The sequence below is a fragment of the Neomonachus schauinslandi genome, chromosome 13 (assembly GCF_002201575.2).
Source record: "Neomonachus schauinslandi chromosome 13, ASM220157v2, whole genome shotgun sequence".
Taxonomy (NCBI): Eukaryota; Metazoa; Chordata; class Mammalia; order Carnivora; family Phocidae; genus Neomonachus; species Neomonachus schauinslandi.
The window spans coordinates 40,560,978-40,583,384 of record NC_058415.1 but is presented as its reverse complement, the minus strand read 5'-3'; the positions used below and the strand labels follow the sequence as shown (position 1 = coordinate 40,583,384).

Here is a 22,407-nt window from a genome sequence, read left to right as displayed (position 1 = left end):
CTTTAAAAAAAAAAAATTAAGCTCATGGTTATGGTATTGCTCACTTCATAGAGGTAACTGACAATGCAGTAGGTAGAGTAGGCTTTTTTTTTTTTTTAAGATTTTATTTATTTATTTGATAGAGAGCACAAGCAGGTGGAGCTCTAGGCAGAGGGAGAGGGAGAAGCAGACTCCCTGCTGAGCAGAGAGCCTGACGTGGGGCTCGATCCCAGGACTCTGGGATCATGAGCTGAGCCGAAGGCATCTGCCTTCAGATGCTTAACTGACTGAGCCACCCCGGCGTCCCGTGGAGTAGGCTTTTAGATAGATTTTTACTTGGTTTTATTGCTGTTATGAATATTTGGCTAAAATATCTTAGTGCGAATTTCCCTTAAGTACTATACTACTATTGCAAAGAGTTTTATAGAAGACGCTAGGACATTGAATTGTTCTATAGACACTTAAAATCACCTACTAAAACTCAAGGCCCTATGCTGGGCATAGGGAACACAAGGATGAGGATGCATGGATTTTTGGTGCTCTTAATCTGATGCAAAATATGGGTAGATAATGGTAATGTGAACAAGTGCTGAAAGAGAGGCTGTGCTCAAAAAATGAAATAGTACCCAAGGATTCTTTATCACCAGCATATAGGGCTGTTTGATCTTTCTAAGATTTTAGAGTTAAAAAACTAATGTTGGTTTTTCAGAGTCCAACAAACTGAGGGTTCTAGAGGGGAGGGGGGTGGGAGGATGGGTTAGCCTGGTGGTGGGTACTGAGGAGGGCACGTTCTGCATGGAGCACTGGGTGTTATGCACAAACAATGAATCATGGAACACTTCATCTAAAACTAATGATGTAATGTATGGGGATTAACATAAGAATAAAAAAAAATTAAAACTCAAAAAAAAAAAAAAAAACTAATGTTGGACAGCTTGCCTGGAAGGGCTGGAAAAGCTGGTGGATTCTGGCTTCTCCCACTTCTTCCCTGAGTTTCGAAGGGACAGAGAGGGTGGAGGAGCAGGTGAGAAGGACCAAGTCACAGGAGCTGCTGTTCCTCTTGGTCTTGAGGACGTTTGAAATAGAGTATTCAGAGACGTTGGAGGCAGAAAATCAGAGAACATGCTTATTCCCCTACTCACCTCCTCTTCAGCCCCTTTGGCGAGCTACTTGGCCTCTCTATGCCTCAGTTTCCCCCTCTGTAAAATGGAATTAACAATGTCTCTCATAGGTTTCTGAAGAGCAAAAAGGTGTTGCTGCTTCAGAAACTCCTCACCCTTTCACTCCTGAATCAAAACTCAATCCGTAAATTAATTACACAAGCTTGGTACTCTTAAATTATGGATGTGCTAGCAGTGAGACTCTGAGCTCCCAGCTGTTATTATATATCAGCATAGATGGTGGGTTTGAGAGAAGGTGTTGAAAGAAAGCTCATTGGCGTGGGAGATGGCAGAAAAAGGAGTTGACACCAAGATAAGAAGAAAGGAAAAGAACAGAGATTGGGAGTAGAGTAGATAACAAAATCCAAACTCTACCCCACAGGCGCATTTTGTAAAGGTCAATCATTAGCTACCGGAAGTACCTGAGCACTAGTAAACATCGCTTGGCTCTGTTCTCTCCACAGATTTACTGAGACAGATACATTCACGGAAACCTTTATCCTGCGGGTCTATCTCTTGGAACCCGACTGTAACATCATCCATAGGAGTAACAATGTCCTGGAGGTGTCTGAATTCTATGGCTTGTCCAGAGCCATTGATAAGAACCTGCTCAGATTTGATTACGAGAGGACAGCCGGCCTGGAGTGTACGGTCAGGCTGGATCCTGTGGGAAGCCGGCTGCCAGCCCATGGTCAGATGGTCCTGCTGGAGCCTCGGCCAGAAAAACCTCGTGGAGATCAGCCACACAGTTTTTTCCCTGAGTCTCGTATGTATGCTGTTCTTTTTTTGTTATTATTGTTGTTTTTTTAAAGATTTATTTATTTATGAGAGAGAGGGGGAGGGGAGAGGGAGAGAAAATGGTGGAGAGGTAGAGGGAGAAGGGGAGAGAGAATCTCAAACAGACTCCCCGCTGAGCATGGAGCCTGATTCGGGGCTCGATCTCATGACCCTGAGATCATGACCTGAGCCGAAACCAAGAGTCGGATGCTTAACCGACTGAGCCACCCAGGCACCCCTCATATGTATGTTTTAATACATATCTGATTATTATTAGAACTGACAAAAACATCTGTTCATAGTCATCTTCCACTGCGACAGAAATTTTTACTTGATATAGTAATTTGTAGCTGGTTGAACAATGTAGGCTGGTGGTTAAGAGTATGGACTTTGGAATCAGTGAGACCTGGGTTTGAAACTGCCTCTGCTCTTTATTTCCTATGTGATTTTAGGTAAGTTATCTAACCTGGTGAAGCCTCCGTAAAATGAGCAAGGATAGTAGCTGTTCCACAAGTTTGCGGCAAGCTGGAGTAAATGAGATCACATGCACGAAGTGGGCTTCACACGGTGTCGGGCCCATAGCAGGGGCTCAGTGATCGTCAGCTACTATTATTCATAGTGACAATGGCAGTGGTAGTAAGAGTAGGTGGTGTATTTATTAAGTATGTTTTGATTACAGGTAAGTCTGACGTAGAGCAGGTGGCCAGTAGCCGTGGTTTAAATCAGGAGGAGTTGATGGATAATGTTCCTTCTGTTATTCATCTAATCAGTGTATTTTGGGCACCTCCTATGTGCATAATAATGTTCTAGGCACTGTGGAAAGACCAATAATCCCAATCATAGTAATACCTTGAATTTGGGCAACAATTTACAACTAAAGGCATGCTTGCACATGAGTCCTCCCATTTAGTGTTCACGACCATCTGGTTAAGAAGTAGAATACTCATTTTATACAACAGGGAAATGTACAAAAGGCCACTCAGAAAATAAGTGGCCTCTGGGTATCACCCCACAAGAGTGTAAAATGAAGTTGGGCAGAGAGAGAGAGAGACTATTGCAGAGATGATGGTGGTTTTTAGGGGGAGAGAGCAGGTTGGTTCAGGCGGTCAAAGAGTACTTAAAGGAGGGTTTAGTAAAAAGACTAAGGGGACTTGGAGAGGTATCAGGAATCAGGGGTGTGATGAACACAGTGGGGAGAGAATTTCAGCGAGTAGAACAGCCTTGGAGAGAGTGCATGACAGAGCTGTGGATGTGGATGCTGTGAAGGAAGACCAGCACTAGACTGTGGAAGGCCAGTTGTGACCGAGTGGCCTATTCATCAGGGATGTTTGGTCATCAGAATATGTATTTTATTATTTTTTCTCTCAGTGTAACTTTCAGTGGGCAAGGATCTCAGGAGACAACTGGTCAACCGTTCTTTTCAGGAAAAGAAATTAGGGATTATAGAATAATGCCAACCCCCTCCGTGAATGATTAGAGGGTATGCATGGGTATTCCTGAGGCAGCTAGTATCCACAGGAGGGTGGATTGGTTTTTTAATTTTACAATCATGCTCAAGTGACTGTCTTAACTCAGTGCTATATGTTCTAGAACTGGGAACAGAGCTGAGGTGTCCAGGTGGAAGCTGTGCCCTGGGACTGAAGAAAATGGGAAGTGTCAACGTGAGCTGTGAGGAGTTCTTGCTGATGGGTCTTCGTTATCAACACACGGATCCCCCTTCTCCCAACATTGACTACATCTCGATCCAGCTGGACCTCACAGATGGCAGGAGCAAAATTGTATACAAGGTAGAGTTGGGGGTTATGTGTCTGCGTCCCCAGCTGATCCGCAGCAAGAGAGCCGCTTCCACGGGGGTGCTTGTGCTGGCTGCCATGCCAGGGCCAGTTCCTGAGCTACCGTGGGTGGGACTGCCCAGTGACCCATTAGAACTGCAGAATATCCGTGTATAATTTCCCTTCCCTGCCTCTCTTCTAGCTCTGCCACCACTAAGGCAATGGAGGAAGGACTGGGGCCATTTACATGCTACCCTTCTTCCCCCTCTCCCTTCAGTATTCTTTAGCTTGTCATTTGGTCTTTTGTAGCACCCTCTCTTTGAGGCTTCATTCCCCCTTCTTTGTTATAACCTCTTTTCACCTGTTAGAGGAAATCAGGGGGTCCACATATCGACTAGGCGAGGCCGTGGGAGACTGAGAGCAGGGGGAAACTCAGTCCCAGTATTATGGGTGTAGCAGCTTATATCCTATTCACTCTTTTAGACTCTGAGATGGAAGACCAGGTCATCAAGGAGACCACCCAAGGCCTCCTCCATCTTTCAGTCTCTTTCAACTCCTCCTGCCCTTTCCTCCTATTGAATCTCCTCACATTAAAATGAAGGTAGAAGATGAAATCAATTTATATGAAATATTTAACATGCTACTCAACTGATTCATATGATCTATAATTTGTTTTATTTGGGGCAACTGTGTACCAGCTGAAACAGCTTGGATTTTGTGCTGATATAAGATGCTCCAAGATTACATTCATGAAAGACCTCCCTCTTTCAAAATTTGACTTCTCACTAGATATCTCCCAAGAAACTCAGATACTGAGCATTGTCACTCCCAAGGAATTTATAAGATAAAAAACAATAAGAAAATGACAAAACAGGATCAGAAAATTTTAGAATTGAGGTTAAAAAAAACGCTTTGAGATGGTCTGATCAAATTGATTAGGCAAATCACTTGGTGAATTTTAAAGGATAGATTTCTGAGCCTAACATTAATAGCTAAGAACATGAACGCTGGGCCCAGTTTGCCTGGGTTCAGATGTCTGTTTAACTAGCTATTTGACTTTGGATTTTATGCCTCATTTAAAAAAATCTTAAAATGGGAATAATAGAACCTACTTCTTAGGGTAATTGAGGGAAATAAATGAGATAATACTTATAAAGCAGTTGGCACAAAGCCTGGCACAGAGTAAGCACTGTGCATACTTTGCTAGTTAAAAAAACCACCTGGGGAAAAAAATGGATCATCAGCTAGGTTTGGAAACAACTGGCTTAGCCCATACATCTTGTTGTAGAATGGTGGTCAGAGAAATTGCATACCTTGCCCATACATACATAGCCGTTTTATGACTGAGCCAAGACTAATTCCTAGGTCTCCTAACTATTAATAGATATCTTCTCATCTTTTTGACACAAAAAGATTTTTACTTTTATTTTATTTTATTCTGAGAGAGAGAGAGAGAGTGTGAGTGGGGGTGGGGGGGCGGAGCACAAGGAGAAGGAGAGAGAGACTCTCAAGCAGGCTCCATGCTCAAAGCAGAGCCTGATGCAGGGCTCAATCTCAGGACCCTGAGATCACCACCCAAGCTGAAATCAAGAGTCAGACACTTAACAGACTGAGCCACCCAGGCACGCCAAAACTTTCACTTTTATTGACTTCTTATCTCCATTTAAAAAGTTAGACCCATTTTTCTTCCTGACTGATTTTTCTATTTTCCCTCTCTATATTGAGTTAGGGCTTTATTGTTTATATTTTTAGATCAGTTTGGGATTTTACTCCTTAAAATGACCTTCTTGTTTTATTAATTAACCTACTCCATAGGCAATTTGGCATGTCATAAAACACATTCTTTTATGAATATCAAAGTCATATGTTTACTGCAGAGAATATTTTTTTTGAAAAACACACAGAAAGCAAAATAAGAAGGCAAAACGAGTTATATTTCTCCCACTTATCTCACACACACACACACACGCACGGTAAAGAGACATGCACACCAATGTTGGTTTTGTTTTATGCAACTGAATTTATGCTATATTTGAAGATTTTGAATCTTGTTATTATTTTTATACTTGTACAGTCCATCCTCATCAAGTGACCAAATGACTATTTCATCCATAATTTTTTCTAGATTCTTAAGGTTTTCTTGTTTACATTTGCCTTTTTAATCAATCTGAAATGAATTTTATCATATTGTGAAACACAGGAACAGTTTTTTCCCAAGTAGTCAAAATTTTCAGCGCTATTGTTGAATAATGAACCCGTTTCTCATTGATTTTTGATGCTTCTTCTATTGAATAAAAGATATTATGTATACTATTTCAAGGCTAGCTCTTTTGTTCCTTAGATATGCCTCCTTATTTCTGTGCCAGTATCAGTTATTCTAAATATAAAAGGTCAATAATACACTTTAATATTTTACAGGCAAGTTCTTCCTTATCACTTGTCTTCAAAGTTTTCTTATCCATTCTCTCCTAATCTTAGTTCTCAGTAAAGAATTAAATCATTTATGTTCATTAAAGGAAAGACCCTAAGTATTTTTATCAGGATTGGATTAAAACTATAAAGTATTTTGGAAATAATTGGAATATTAGAACATTTACCCATTGAGCCTTCTCATCCAGAAATGAGGGACCTCACTTCATCTAGGCAAATGTTATTTGATGTGTTTCTGTAAAATTTGCAGTTTTCTTCATGTAAGTTGAGCACACTTATTAAGTCCGGTCCTAGGCAGTTTGCTTTTGGGAAATTACTGTGAATAGACACTTTTCCCTCCATTATATCTTCTCTTTGGTTACTGATGATAAATAGGAAAGCTATTTTTTGGTATAATTTTCTTTTATCTGGCTTCTTTCTTGAATTCAATTATTCTAAGAATTTTTCAGTTCTTTGGGCTTTGGAAGACCATAATTATATCTTTCACTAATGATGATAATTTTGTCCTTTCTTTTTCAGTAATTATTCCTCTTATTTTTGCTCTGTTCCCCACTGGTTTGGCCAGAATATTAAATATAATGATGCTTATAAGAATCCTTGTCTTGTATATTTTATCAATATCAACTGCCCACACTGTCCTTTTTTTTAATTTTTAAAATTTAAATTCAGTTAACAATGTATTATTAGTTTCAGAGGTAGAATTCAGTGATTCATCAGTCTTATATAATACCCAGTGCTCATTACATCACGTGCCCTCCTTAATGTCCAACACCCAGTTACCCGCCCCCCCCAGCAATCCTCAGTTTGTTTCTTATGATTAAGAGTCTCTTATGGTTTGTCTCCTTCTCTGATTTCATCTTGTTTTACTTTTCCCCTCTCTTCCCCTATGATCCTCTGTTTTGTTTCTTAAATTCCACATATGAGTGAGATCATATGATGATTGTCTTTCTCTGATTAACTTATTTCACTTAGCATAATACCCTCTAGTTCCATCCACATTGTTGCAAATGACAAGATTTCATTTTTTTAATGGCTGAGTAGTATTCCATTGTATATATATACCACCTCTTCTTTATCCATTCATCCGTCAGTGGACATCTGTGTTCCTTCCGTGTTTTGGCTATTGTGGACATTGCTGCTATAAACATTGGGGTGTAGGTGCCCCTTCGGATCACTACATTTGTATCTTTTGGGTAAATACCCAGTAGTGCAATTGCTGGGTCATAGGGTAGCTCTATTTTCAACTTTCTGAGGAGCCTCCATACTGTTTTCCAGAGTGGCTGCACCAGCTTGCATTCCCACTAGCAGGGTAAGAGGGTTCCCTTTTTTCCACATCCTTGCCAATATCTGTCGTTTCCTGACTTGTTAATTTTAGCCATTCTGACTGGCATGTGGTGGTATCTCATTGTGGTTTTGATTTGTATTTCCCCGATGCAGAGTGATGTAGAGCATTTTTTCATGTTTGTTGGCTATTTGGATGTCTTTTTTTGCAGAAATGTCTGTTCATGTCTTCTGCCCATTTCTTGATTGGATTATTTGTTCTTTGGGTATTGAGTTTGGTAGGTTCTTGATAGATTTTGGATAATAGCCCTTTATCTGATAAGACGTTTGCAAATATCTTCTCCCATTCTGCTGATTGTCTTTTGATCAACTGTTTACTTTTTTTTTTTTTACTTTTTAAAAATTAACATATAATGTATTATTTGTTTTAGGGGTACAGGTCTGTGATTCATCAGTCTTACACAATTCACAGTGCTCACCACAGCACATACCCTCCCCAGTGTCCATCACCCAGCCACCCCATCCCGCCCACCTCCCTCCACTCCAGCAACCCTCAGTTTGTTTCCTGAGATTAAGAGTCTCTTCTGGTTTGTCTTCCTCTCAGGTTTTGTCTTGTTTCATTTTTCCCTCCCTTCCCCTGTGATCCTCTGTCTTGTTTCTCAAATTCCTCATATCAGTGAGATCGATACTTGTCTTTCTCTGATTGACTTATTTCACTTAGCATAATACCCTCTAGTTCCATCCACATTGTTGCAAATGGCAAGATTTCATTTTTTTGATGGCTGAGTAGTAGACTGTTGTATATATATACCACATCTTTTTTATCCATTCATCTGTCAATGGACATCTAGGTTCTTTCCATAGTTTGGCTACTGTGGACATTGCTGCTATAAACATTGCGGTGCAGGTGCCCCTTCGGATCCCTACATTTACTGGGGTAAATACCCAGTAGTGCAATTGCTGGGTCATAGGTAGCTCTATTTTCAACTTTTTGGGGAACCTCCATACTGTTTTCCAGAGTGGCTGCACCAGCTTGCATTCCCACCGACAGTGTAGGAGAGGGTTCCCCTCTCTCTGCATCCTCGCCAACATCTGTCGTTTCCTGACTTGTTAATTTTAGCCATTCTGACTGGTGGGAGGTGGTATCTCATTGAGGTTTTGATTTGTATTTGTTCTTTGGGTGTTGAGTTTGGTAAGTTCTTGATAGATTTTGGGTACTAGCCCTTTATCTGCTATGTCATTTGCAAATATCTTCTCCCATTCTGTCGGTTGTCTTTGGTTTTGTTGACTGTTTACTTTGCTGTGCAAAAGCTTTTTACCTTGATGAAGTCCCAACAGTTCATTTTTGCCTCTGTTTCCCTTGCTGATCAATTAAATGCTAAAGTTGTATTTCCTTTATTTATTTTTAAAATAAATATTTTGCCTTTGTTTCCCTTGCTTTTGGAGATGTGTATAGCCAGAAGTTGTTGCAGCTGAGGTCAAAGAGGTTGCTGGTTATGGGTCTGTTCAAGTTTTCTATTTCTTCCTGTTTCAATTTTGGTAGTTTATATGTCTCTAGGAATGCATCCATTTCCTCCAGATTGCCTAATATGTTGGCATATAGTTCCTCATAATACGGTCTCATAATTGTTTTTCTTCGGTGTTGGTTGTGATCTCTCCTCTTTCATTCATGATTTAATTTATTTGGGTCCTTTCTCTTTCCTTTTTGATAAGTCTGGCCAGGGGTTTATCAATCTTATTAATTATTTCACAGAACCAGCTCCTAGTTTCATTGATCTGTTCCACTGTTCTTTTGGTTTCTATTTCATTGACTTCTGTTCTAATCTATTAATTTTCTTCTCCTGCTGGGTTTAGGCTTTGTTTGCTGTTCTTCCTCCAGCTCCTTTAGGTGTAAGGTTAGGTTGTATATTTGAGACCTTTCTTGTTTCTTGAGAAAGGCTTGTATTGCTATATACTTCCCTTTAGGACCATGTTTGCTGCATCCCAAAGGTTTTGAACAGTTGTGTTTTCATTTTCATTTGTTTCCATGAATTTTTAAAATTCTTATTTAGTTTTCCAGTTGACCCATTCATTTTTTAGTAGAATGCTCTTTAGCCTCCATGTATTTGAGTTCTTTCCAAATTTCCTCTTGTGATTGAATTCCCGTTTCAAAGCATTGTGATCTGAAAATATGCAGGGAATGATCCTAATCTTTTGGTACCAGTTGAGACTGGTTTGTGACCCAGTATGTGATCTATTCTGGCAAATGTTCCATGTGCACTCGAGAAGAATGTGTATTGTGTTGCTTTAGGATGGAATGCTCTGAATATATCTGTGAAGTCCATCTGGTTCAGTGTGTCATTCAAAGCCCTTATTTCCTTGTTGATCTTCTGCTTAGACAATCTGTCCATTAGTGAGTGGGGTGTTAAAGTCTCCTACTCTTAATGCTCCTACTGTTCAGTACCAGTCCTTTTATACCATGATTTTCCCATTCTTGAATTTTCAACATTATGACTTTTTAAATAATTTTTTTTTTAAAGTAGGCTCCATGTCCAGCGTGGAGCCCAGTGTGGGGCTTGAACTCATAACCCTGAGATTAAGATCTGAGCTGGGAATCAAGATCTGAGCTGAGATCAAGACTTGAGCTGAGATTAGGAGTCGGGTGCTTAACCAACAGAGCCACCCAAGCACCCCTTTAAATAATTTTTTTAAGTGGCACGTGAAGAATAGATACTCTGAACCCTGAGAAGTCTCAGCATATTATTAATTTGTCTTCATTAAGCATGCAGTGGGAGGAGAGAGGGGTTGATTGTCTTCTTTTCTCTTTCTCTGTTGCACTTCTTTCTTTTGAGTTTTGCTGGCTGGTTTTGGAATTTCTGGTCTTAGGGGGCTTGGTTTGTGCAGAGAGAGGTCTTATTTGATCAGACACTGATGGAATATAACTTCATGCTCTGTAACTCTGGCAAGTGTTTCCAGCTTATTCTTTGTCTCCAGGACAATTTTGTGGTTTCTCTGGGGATCTCCCATCCTGGAGGTGGTCTTCTGGTGGATCTCAGAGGAGTCCTTTCTAGCCTGAGTATTCACTCACTTGCAATTTCTCCCATAGCTCCTAGGATTATTTCCACCCCCAGCTGCCTGTTTCTGCCTTTCTTTGGCTTCTCACAGATGCCCCCAAAAAGTCAGGGTCCAGGATGACCCCAAACCAACCCTCTGTCCCACTCAGCCCATATGTGGGAGCCCCCATATGTTTTTCCTTGCCACAAACAAAGGCTAGGCAGATCCCAGAAGAGGCACCAGTATTTTCTGCATCTGGCCCTTTCGCTTCCTCCTGTAGGAGCCCAGCATCAGTCCTCTGTATCTCACCTGTAAAAGATACATTTAAGGCTGGCCTCAAGGAAACTTCTCTCCTGACACCCAGGACAAATGTAGCATTGCCCACCTTTCCTCTTCATGGGGTTGGGTGGGGTTGGGGATCGAGGGAGTGACTCAGCACAGCAAAGCACTCTTCTCTACGAATAAATCTTTCTCTTACCCCTCTCGACCCTTTTCTATTCTTGTAGTGGGTGAGAGGGTTCTAGACCAGTTCCAGACAATTTGCTTTGTAAATACTGCCTATAGTATCACTGTCACATTCACTTTGAAATCTGATATCTCTTTCATTGGAACTTCAGTTGAGACCAAACCAAAAAGAATTCTGTTTTTATCATTTCGTTACATGCAGATTACAACTTCTAGTCCAATATCCAGTGTTCTGCATATTGTATGTGACTCTTATCGTTCAGGGTCATTCTTAACAATGCGAAACACCAAGTCCCATGAAAACCAGCATCTCCTGCTTTGAGGATTCTTCCTCATAGCACCTGTTGATGCCTCAGATCCCAAGATGCAATTTCCTGGTTTCTCTGGAGATCCCCATTACTGGGGCCGCTTGCTCATAGCTCTCTCATTTGAGGGTACATTTCTAGCCTGATTGGTAGTTTTCAGTTTTAATTACCTACTCATCACCTGGGGACTCAGGGTCTTAACTAACTGGACAGCTGAGCCACCATCCTTCAGTTGCATGAGTACTGAGTTATAGAGACATTTTCCTTCATCCTGCCTTTGCCCTCTTTCAAACCACATGGCAGGAAGTGGGCAGGGTGGCCAGAGGAGGTAAGTGGGGTGTGCCAGACACTGCTAAGTGCTTTACTTTGGCTATCTCATTTAATCCTCACTTATTACTTGGGGGTCCAGCATTTGCATTTTACAAATGGGGGGAAAAGGCTTAGGAGTTAAATAGCTTGTTTAAAATCACACAAATCATAAGTGCTGGAAATAGAATCAAAAGGACAGTTCCTTCTGATGCCAAACGAATGTCCACTTTCAATCCTGGCTACATATTAGAGTCACCAGAGAGCTTTTAAAAATACCAGTTTTCTGGTCCCTTTTTTGCAACAATTTTTTTTCATTATTATGTTATGTTAATCACCATACATTACATCATTAGTTTTTGATGTAGTGTTCCGTGACTCATTGTTTGTGCATATCACCCAGTGCTCCGTGCAGAACGTGCCCTCTTTAATACCCATCACCAGGCTAACCCATCCTCCCACCCCCCTCCCCTCTAGAACCCTCAGTTTGTTTCTCAGGAGTCCATAGTCTCTCATGGTTCGTCTCCCCTCCGATTCCCCCCCCTTCATTTTTCCCTTCCTACTATCTTCTTCTTTTTTTTTAACATATATTATTTGTTTCAGAGGTACATGTCTGTGATTCAACAGTTTTACACAATTCACAGCACTCACCATAGCACATACCCTCCCCAGTGTCTATCACCCAGCCACCCCATCCCTCCCACCCCCCACCACTCCAGCAACCCTCAGTTTCCCTTTTTTGCAACAATTAAATTAGAACCTGTGGAGATGGAGCTTGGGCATCAGTATGTGTTTAAAACTCTCCAGTGATTCTAATGTGCAGCCAGGTTTCAGGTCACTGCCAGACACACCGTCTACATACTATTAACCATGTATGTGATAGCTTCATTCATATTGTTTTCCCTTCGTATTTTCTTTCCCCTTCAAAAGTCAGAGAGTGCGTGGTTGCCCGTCTATATCAGAGCTGGCTTTCCTAATCAGATTCCAAGGGCCGCGTTCATGGCCACGTTTATTCTGGAAGTGGATCAGTTTATCCTGACCTCCTTGACTACATCCGTCCTGGACTGTGAAGAGGATGAGACCCCTAAGCCCTTGCTGGTGTTCAACGTTACAAAAGCCCCACCCCAGGGCTACGTGACTCATCTGTGGGACCACACCAGACCCGTCTCCTCGTTCACCTGGAAAGATCTGAGTGACATGCAGATAGCCTACCAGCCACCGAACAGCAGCTATTCTGCACGGAGACATTACGAGGTAGGAAGAAAGGGAGACAAAGCGTCTGGCCCGTCTGCTATCCACAGAGTTATTGAAGAGGCAGGCCACTTCCCTGCACCTTCAGGTTAGTTTGCATGTCAGTGCCTCAGAAGAGAATCAGTCACTGTCAATCTAGATGCAGATTCAAATGCTTAGAGGAGCCGCTGGTGATGCCAATGAGCAAACCCGCCTGGGGGGAGACGGTGGGGAGTGGAAGAAAGAGCTGACAGTGTCAGAGGCCGCTGCATCGGAGCGCTAGTGATTGCCATCCTGTGTGAATACAGACAAATCGGGACACACCTAGGGTAGTCTTAGCTCGTGTTCTTCAGAGGACTTGGAAATCTGTAAGTGTTTTGTAAAAATGTTTTAATTTTTAAATACAGAGTACATATTAAAGGTTCTAAAACATATTGTGCCAGCTACAAAATACTTCTGAGGGCCACATTTGGCCCAGAGCTTACCAGTTTAAGAACTCTCATGTCCTTGACAGTCTTTCTGCCTGGCATAGGCCATGGAACTTAGGGATGACTTTGTCTACAATCCTTTCATTAACAAAGTCTTTTTATTTTAAAGATTTATTTATTCATTTGAGAGAGAGAGAGAGAGCGAGCACAAGTGGGAGGGGCAAGGAGAGGGAGAGAGAATCTCAAGTAGACCTTGTGCTGAGTGTGGAGCCCCATGCGGGACTCGATCCCATGACCTTGAGATTACCACTTGAGCTGAAACCAAGAGTCGGACACTCAACCCATTGTGCCACCCAGGCACCCCTCATTAATAAATTCTATTATTCCTGGAGCACCTGGGTGGCTCAGTCGTTAAGCGTCTGCCTTCAGCTCAGGTCATGAACCCAGGGTCCTGGGATGGAGCCCCGCATCGGGCTCTCTGTTCGGCAGGAAGCCTGCTTCTCCCTCTCCCACTCCCCCTGCCTGTGTTCCTTCTCTCGCTGTCTCTCTCTCTGTCAAATAAATAAATAAAATCTTTAAAAAAATAAATCCTATTATTCCTTTTTGTTTGGATGAGTGTTTTACTGGGATCCTTAATTTTAATGAATAATGCCGACTCAGGACAGGACATTCCATAATCTCATTGGATGACTAATTTCTCTATCAAACACACTCCTGTCAGGAAAGTCCCCTTCCTGTCTAAACCAAGTACCTTTGCCTCTTTCCTCTAATTTTGTTTTGGATGGGAGTTGAAAACAGCTGGTGACAGTCTTCACAAACTTACAGACCTACCAGCAAGTTGATTCTAACAGGATGGAATGTTTAAATGAGCAGATTGATACAGACTTGACTTCAGGTTTATTAAGGAAAATGAGTGTGCCTGGTGTTCCAAATTGTCCTTCATCTAATTTAGGCATTTTCAGCATTTAGCCTCCGGGGCGACAAAAGACTTCAGACTGTAAATGCCATGCTTTTGCCCTTTCCTTTTCTTTTTTCTTTTCTTCATAATAGTAAGTGGCAGCTGTTTTTTTTCTTTCTTCCTCTTGCCTCCCATTCCTTCCATATTATAAAGTAATTTCTCATTCGACGCCCAGTTTTACCTCGAACTCATAAATAAAGCTCACCTGCTCTGGCTGCTTCCTGTGTGTCTTTTCTGGGATCATATAATGTAATCTTAAAGCAGAACTTGGTCAAATGTGTGATTTTGCCGTTGTTCTTAGAAGGTGACTCTCCATTTTCTCAGTGGAGATTAGGTGCTTTGTAGATTACATGGACTGGAAGCCCTGGGCTCAGTCAGCCACCTGGGGTGGGACCCCTGAGGGCAGAGCAATGTCCAGGGCTCCTGAAGCTAGCTGAGCCTTCCCTGCACTGTAATGCCAAGGCGGTCCATTCTTTCAGCCATGAAAATTCAAGCTTATTTTACTAGGTACTCTGTTGGTTTGAAAACAGTGTTTCTTAGTGAGCATGTGACCTACAATTTCATATGGCTCAACCTAGTAGATATTTACATTACACCTCCAAAACACATCCCTCCTGGGTTATGGTTCCATTTTTAGTCTGTTACTGTGGCAGCCTTGAATCTGTTTCTTTTGTGAGGTAGCTGATATATTGCCGTTTGATAATTTATGCTCTCTAATGGACCAAATGGACATTCAATGTCAAATGGACATTCTTCAAGAATGGGCATGTGCCTTGCATTTCTGTCTTATAAATCATCCTTCCCTGTCAGCACCTGGTGCAATATGTGCATAATACATAATGAGGTTCTAAACTTAAGGGGGCACTTGGGTGGCTCAGCTGGTTAAGCGTCTGCCTTTGGCTCAGGTCATGATTCCGGGGTCCTGGGATTGAGCCCTGTGTTGGGCTCCCTGCTCAGTGGGGAGCCTGCTTCTCCCTCTGCCTGCCCCTCCCCCTGCTTGTGCTCTGTCTTGTGCTTTCTCAAATAAACATTCTAAAAATCTTATCATATAACCCCATTTATTAGCTATGGATTTCATGGAAGCAAATACAATCTGGATATTTAAAAATATGTTTGGAGAGATAGATGCCTGTAGACCAGGGTCTCTTAAAAGCAGCACCATTGGCCATTTGCACTGGATAATTCTTTGTTGTGGGGGTTGTCCCGTGCATGGTAGGAATAGGAGCATCCCTGGCCTCTATCCTCCATTTAGTGGCCAGTAGTACTGCCCACCACGCATACCCATTTGTGAGACCAAAAATGTCTCCAGACATTCCCAAATGTCCCCTGGGGGAACAAAGTCCCCTTAGTTAAGATGCACTTCTCTAGACCTTATACCTTTGAGAGAGGCTTGAGTGGTCTGATGCTGGTCTCCTGAGCAAGTGCAGGGACCCTTCTTCAGTGTATTTGTTTATTTCAGGTTAAAAACTTCTTTTATGGAGAGGAAAATTTAAAAATACTGTTAACTAAGGAACAAAATCTAGAGCCTGAAAACGTGATATCAGGCTGTCAAAAATGAGATCAGGCGGGGCGCCTGGGTGGCTCACTCAGTTAAGCATCTGACTCTTGATTTTGGTTCAGATTGTGATCTCAGGGTTGTGAGACTGAGTCCCGCATCGGGCTCTACCCTTAGCAGGGAGCCTGCCTCTCTCCCTCTGCCCCTCCCCCTGCATGTCCCCTCTCTCTGTCTCTAAAATAAATAAATGAATCTTTAAGAAAAATGAGATCAAGGAACAGCAGAAACCTAAATCTGTTTTGCCTCCATCTGTGGTGTCTGCCCCAGGAATAATGGTATTTTATGTTATAAATTGTCAATGTGTGATTCTTATGCAACGGTTTGTTTACAGGTGGAGGTGGAGGTTTATGATTTCTTCTTCGAAAGGAGTGCACCTATCACCGTCCACATCTCCGTCAGAACAGCGGATACAAATGCCCCCCGAGTGTCCTGGAACACAGGTGAAGCTCCGTGTAGGGCATCAAGCTACAGAGCCCTGAAGGGAGGACGGGAAATTATATGGGTCAGGAAAGAAAGGTCGTTTCTTTCCATTTCACACATGAGGCAGCTGAAATCCAGACCAGTGAAGGCAATCAGAGAGTTGTTTTTGTTTTGTTTTGTTTTTCCTACCAGCAGGGTGAGAAATTTAAATCCAGGATTCCTGTGTGGTGAAGCCAAGTTTTTCCTCTGGAGGAACTAAGCCAGAAGGGACACCTTTCAACTGAATGAGGCCAAAAAGTGACTATTTGTGATATTGAGCTATAATTGGACAGAGAGAGAAAAGGTCTCCAACTCTGACTATTCAGAGGTGGGAAGGAAGATGTAGACTAATTCATTGTCCTGTTTTTAGGACATGCAAGGAAACCATCATACGTGAATAAAGAGCTTAAACTGCTTTATTTATTTTAAAAGGTCACTTCTGAGTGGTCTTTAATGCAATGTATATATTTAGATCAGATGTAAATGTGGAATGTAAATGAAGATTTTTTCCTTTCCCACTGATCCCACTGATAGTATTCAAAACATATTTATAAGTGGCGGTTGTAGGTTCTGTTAAGGGGAAAATATCTCTGATTTACATCCTCAAGTGGTGGCTTAAACTTGTCACTCTGTGTGTATGTGTGTCTGTGTGTGTGTGTGCATGCGTGTGCGTGTGCCCTTGCACACGGGTACACACACACGTGTTTGTATGTGTGTGAGTTTCAGTTGTGAGGAGAACATTGGTTGAGCAGTCTTGCTGCTTTTATGTCCCACTCTACTTCTGTTAGAGGGATAGTGAAAGAAAAGAAGGAATTGATAACCTGAAGTTTAGTAATAATCACATATTAAGCGGATTATTGCTTGAGTGTAGAGATTTAATAGTCTGTATAAGCTGTGAAAGCTTGTGAAGAGAGCTCCAAATCCGGTTTGGCTACTTTGGACATGAGAATCTTTTTTAAAATGAATTTTTACTTATTATGAACTTAATATATGTTCATCATTGAAAACTTGGAAAGTACATTAAACCATAAATTGAATGAATGGATAACAATGATAATAATAATGCATGGATAGTAATGAATAAATGAATGAAACAGTAACGAATGAATAATACCATTTATTACTCCACCATGAAGACAGAACTACTGCTAATATTTTGCTCTCTATACTTCCAGTCTTGCTCTTCTGCTGTGTCCCATGATGCCTTGTACTATGGTGTACCGTACACTCTTGGCTTCAAAACCCTTATTACCAGTCACAGAGATTTTTTTTTTTTAAAGATTTTATTTATTTATTTGAGAGAGAGAGAGAATGAGAGACAGAGAGCATGAGAGGGAGGAGGGTCAGAGGGAGAAGCAGACTCCCTGCCAAGCAGGGAGCCCGATGTGGGACTCGATCCCGGGACTCCAGGATCATGACCTGAGCCGAAGACAGTCGCTTAACCAACTGAGCCACCCAGGCGCCCCCAGAGATTTTTTTTTTTTATTTTAAGTGGGCTCCACGCCCAGCATGGAACCCAATGCGGGGTTTGAACTCACGACCCTGAAGTCAAGACCTGAGCCAAGACCAAGAATTGGACACTTAACTGACTGGGCCACTCAGGCGCCCCTCACAGAGATTCTTTATATGTGCTTGTCCTCCATCCCTTCTTCCCTCCCTTCCTTCTTTCCTTTCTTCCTCCCTCCCTCCTTTCTTCCCCTCTCTCTCTCTCTGTCTCTCTTTGTCTCTCTCTCCAGACTGTGTATCTTATCCCAGGTTTCCTAGTCAACAGCCCTTGACGCAGGTCAAATAAACTAATCCTATACTGCAAACAAGAATGAGAGGGAAAGGCAGTTGTGGGAAACAGATAAAAAGGTGGTGTGACTAGGTTGATGAGGAAGTGAGGTTGGCTGCTGTTTTGGGCTGGTGTCTCCAGGAGACGGAGCCACTGTGTGTGGGCGGAGTCAGAGGTGGGCTGGGGAACATGTGAATGGTCTCTCTCTCAGCTCCTTCCCATCTCCTGGCTCACTGTGGTCAGTTTGCCTCCCTGGAGGTCAGCTCCCCACATGTCCATGATGAGCTGCCTGGCCCCTCTTTGCGGCTGCTACAGAAACTCCCTGGGTCCCCTGGTGTAGGACCTGGCCGTGGTCACAAGGGTAGGTCATGCCACAAGCTGGCCCTTGCCCAAGAGGATGGTTGAGGTAAGCAGCCACACACCAGAAGATGAGGCAGTGGTGGCAGCTGGGACTTTACAGTTGTGGGGACTGTAGGGACCCACATGGGGCTGCTGCTGTGAGAAAGCAGGCACATGGTCACGGCCGGGGGTGGGGGTGGGGCAGGGGAAGCTGGGCAGGTTTGAAAGGGAGCATCATCTGGTCCACCAGTACACTGCCTTTAAGTTTTATCAACTTGTTTCCTTAAAAAGCTTTGCTCCCATTTAAGATTCTTTGCAATCTGTCAGCTCCTGGATCTCCTGAATAATGGGAATGGTTGGTGATGATGCTCTCAGCTCCCTATTTTTCACTGGAGTGTTCTGTCCAGGATCTATATTCTTGCTGCTCTGAGCAGCACTTTCCCTCTCTCCCTAGATTTCCTCCAGCATGCTGGGTCCAAGGAGAAGGTTTTATTTCATTTCCTCTAGTTACAAAAGTCCCTTGTTTATTAGAGTCTAGAATAAAATTCAGCCCTCATTGCGATGTCAGACATTTCATGTCTAATATCGTTAAACACTCCCTTAGCAGAGTAGCTCTGTATTTGCACAGTTACCCACTTTACATTCTCTGTCCTGTGAGCTACTCTTGCACTCCTAACTTATATGGAAAACCTCTTTTGATTTTTTGGCCCGCTTAAAATATCTAGATGTCATCTTTGAAAAATTCCTTGTGGACATTTTTGAACTAGAGACTACCATGAACATAACATCCATTCTTTCCTTTATTTTCTGGCACCACCATGCCTCCAATAGATATATAAGGAACCAGTTGTCAGATTGGGGTTAATAGTATTAAAAGTAGAAATATTACAGGGCGTCTCAGTGGCTCAGTCAGTTAGGTATCTGCCTTTGACTTGGGTCATGGTCCCAGGGTCCTGGGATCGTGCCCCGAGTCGGGGCTCCCTGCTCAGTGGGGAGCCTGTTTCTCCCTCTCCCACTCCCCTTGCTTGTGTTCTCTCTCTCCCTCTCTCTCTCTGTCAAATAAATAAAATCTTAAAAAAGGTAGAAATATTACTGAAAATATGGGGTGCCTGGGCAGCTCAGTCGGTTAAGCGTCTGACTCTTGGTTTCAGCTCAGGTCATGTTCTCAGGGTCATAAGATCAAGCCCCGCATTGGGCTCCACACTGAGCATGGAGTCTGCTTGAGTTTCCCACTCCCTCTCCCTCTGCCCCTCCCCTCTGCACTCTCTCTCAACTAAATGAATAAATCTTAAAAAAAGAAATATTACTAAAATAAAAGCTAAATTCAAATTTCTTGAAAAGCTTTCAAAGGTACAATTTTCAGCTAGTATCGTGAGTGAAAATTCATTAATCTTGTCTTAAAGTAGGCATGTTGGCATGTCATAGAACTTTCTAGAACACTTTTCTGTTTTCTCTTGTAGGTCTGAGTCTTCTAGAGGGGCAGTCTCGGGCTATCACTTGGGAACAGTTTCAGATTGTCGACAATGATGACATCCATGCTGTCCAGCTGGTCACTGTGGGCGGCCTGCAGCATGGACGGCTTACACTAAGAGGTAAAAGATCAGTCTCTCTGACCTAGAAGAGAACCTGAGAAGTATTTTCTCCAAAGGCAGATCATATTTGACAGGATGTACATAGCATCTCTTGGGCCTCATTTCTTTTTTTTTTTTTCAAGTTTTTATTTAAATTCTAGTTGGTTAACATATAATGTAATACTGGTTTCAGAAGTAGAATTTAATGATTCATCACTTACATATAACACCCAGTGCTGATCACAACAAATGTCTTCCTTAATACCCATCACCCATTTAGCCCATCCCCCACCCACCTCCCCTCCGTTAATCCTGTTTGTTCTCTATAGTTAAGAGTTTCTTATTGTTTGCTTCCCCCTCTCCTTTTTTCCCCTCCCCCTAGGTTCATCTATTTTATTTCTTAAATTCCACATATCAGTGAAATCATATGGAATATGTCTTTCTCTGACTGACTTATTTTGCTTAGCATAAAACACTCTAGTTCTGTCCATGTCCTTGCAAATGGCAAGATCTCATCCTTTTTGATGGCTGAGTATTATTCCATTATATATATGTATATACCACAACTTCTTTATCCATTCATCAGTCAATGGACATTAGGGCTCTTTCCATAATTTGGCTATTGTTGATAATGCTGCTATAAACAGTGGGGTGCATATACCTTTTCAAATCAGTATTTTTGTATCCACTGGGTAAATACCTAGTAGTGCAATTGCTGGATTATGGGGTAGTTCTATTTTTAACTTTTTGAGGAAACTCCATACTGTTTTCCAAATTGGCTGCACCAGTTTTTGCATTCCCACCAACAGTGTAAGAGGGTCCCCCTTTCTCTGCATCCTTGCCAACATCTGTTGTTTCCTGTGTTGTTAATTTTAGCCATGCTGACAGATGTGAGGTGATATCTCATTGGAGTTTTGATTTGTATTTCCCTGGTGATGAGTGATGTTGAGTATCTTTTCATGTGTCAGTTGGCCATTTGTATGTCTTCTTTGGAAAAATGTCTATTCATGTCTTCTGCCCATTTCTTAAGTGGATTATTGGTTTCTTGCTAAGTTTGCTAAGTTCTTTATAGATATTGGATACTAATCGTTTATCTGATATGTCATTTGGATATCTTTTCCCATTCCATAGGTTGCCTTTTAGTTTTGTTGATTATTTCCTTCACTGTGCAGAAGCTTTTTATCTTGATGAAGTCCCAATGGTTCATTTTTGCCTTTGTTTCCCTTGCCTGTGGTGACATATTTGGTAAGACGTGCTGTGGCCATGGTCGAAGAGGTTGCTGCCTGTGTTCTCTAGGATTTTGATTGATAGTGTCATCTAGGTATTTCATCCATTTTGTTTATTTATTTATTTTTAACGATTTTTCTTTATTTGACAGAGAGACAGTGAAGGAGAGAACACAAGCAGGGGGAGTGGGAGAGGGAGAAGCAGGCCTTCCGCCGAGCAGGGAGCCTGTGCTGGGCTCGATACCAGGACCCCGGGACCATGACCTGAGCCAAAGGCAGATGCCCAAAGACTGAGCCACCCAGGCGCCCCTCATCCAGTTTGAATTCATTTTGGTGTATGGTGTAAGAAAGTGGTCCAGTTTCATTCTTTTGCATGTTGCTGTCCAGTTTTCCCAACACCATTTGTTGAAGAGACTGTCTTTTTTCTTTGGACATTCTTTCCTGCTTTCTTGACATTGGACATTCTTTCCTGCTTTGTTGGAGATTCTTTCTTGCTATGGACATTCTTTCCTGCTTTTTTGAATATTAGTTGACCATAGAGTTGAGGGTCCATTTCTGGGCTCTCTGTTCTGTTCCATGGATCTATGTGTCTGTTTTTGTGCCAGTACCATGCTGTCTTGGTGATCACTGATTTGTAATAGAGCTGGAAGTCTGGAATTGTGATGCCTTCAGCTTTGCTTTTCTTTTTCAAGATTGCTTTGGCTATTCGGGGTCTTTTATGATTCCATACAAATTTTTAGGATTGTTTGTTCTAGCTCTGTGAAAAATGCTGGTGGTATTTTGTTGGGGATTGCATTAAATATGTTGATTGCTCTGGGTAGCATAGACATTTTAACAACATTTGTTCTTCCAATCCATGAGCATGGAATGTTTTTCCATTTCTTTGTGTTATCTTCAGTTTCTTTCATCAGTGTTCTATAGTTTTCAGAGTACAGGTCTTTTATCTCTTTCATTAGGTTTATTCCTAGGCATCTTATGGTTTTTGTTGCAATTTTAAATGGGATTGATTCCTTAATTTCTCTTTCTGCTACTTCATTATTGGTGTATAGAAATGCAACAGACTTCTGTACATTGATTTTGTATCCTGTAACTTTGTTAAATTCATCTATCAGTTCTAGCAATTTTTTTGGTGGAAACTTCCAGGTTTTCTACATACAGTATCATGTCATCTGCAAATGTTTGACTTCTTCCTTGCCAATTTGGATGCATTTTATTTCTTTTTGTTGTCTGATTGCTGAGGCTAGGACTTCCAGTACAGTGTTAAATGACAGTGGTGAGAGTGGACATCCTTGTCTTGTTCCTGACTATAGAGGAAAAACTCTCAGTTTTTCCTTATTGGGGATGATATTAGCTGTGGGT

General features: G+C 41.9%; 1 protein-coding gene across 1 annotated transcript in view; it reads left to right on the top strand.

Moving 5' to 3' along the window:
* Positions 1-22,407, top strand: part of FREM1 (FRAS1 related extracellular matrix 1) — a 145,954-nt gene that overhangs the window by 6,147 nt on the left and 117,400 nt on the right. Inside the window, exons 3-7 of the mRNA XM_021682416.2 lie at positions 1,604-1,905; positions 3,507-3,703; positions 12,439-12,762; positions 16,011-16,119; positions 19,712-19,843. Coding sequence (XP_021538091.1) covers positions 1,604-1,905; positions 3,507-3,703; positions 12,439-12,762; positions 16,011-16,119; positions 19,712-19,843 — 1,064 coding nt within the window. The remainder of the gene's footprint in view (positions 1-1,603; positions 1,906-3,506; positions 3,704-12,438; positions 12,763-16,010; positions 16,120-19,711; positions 19,844-22,407) is intronic.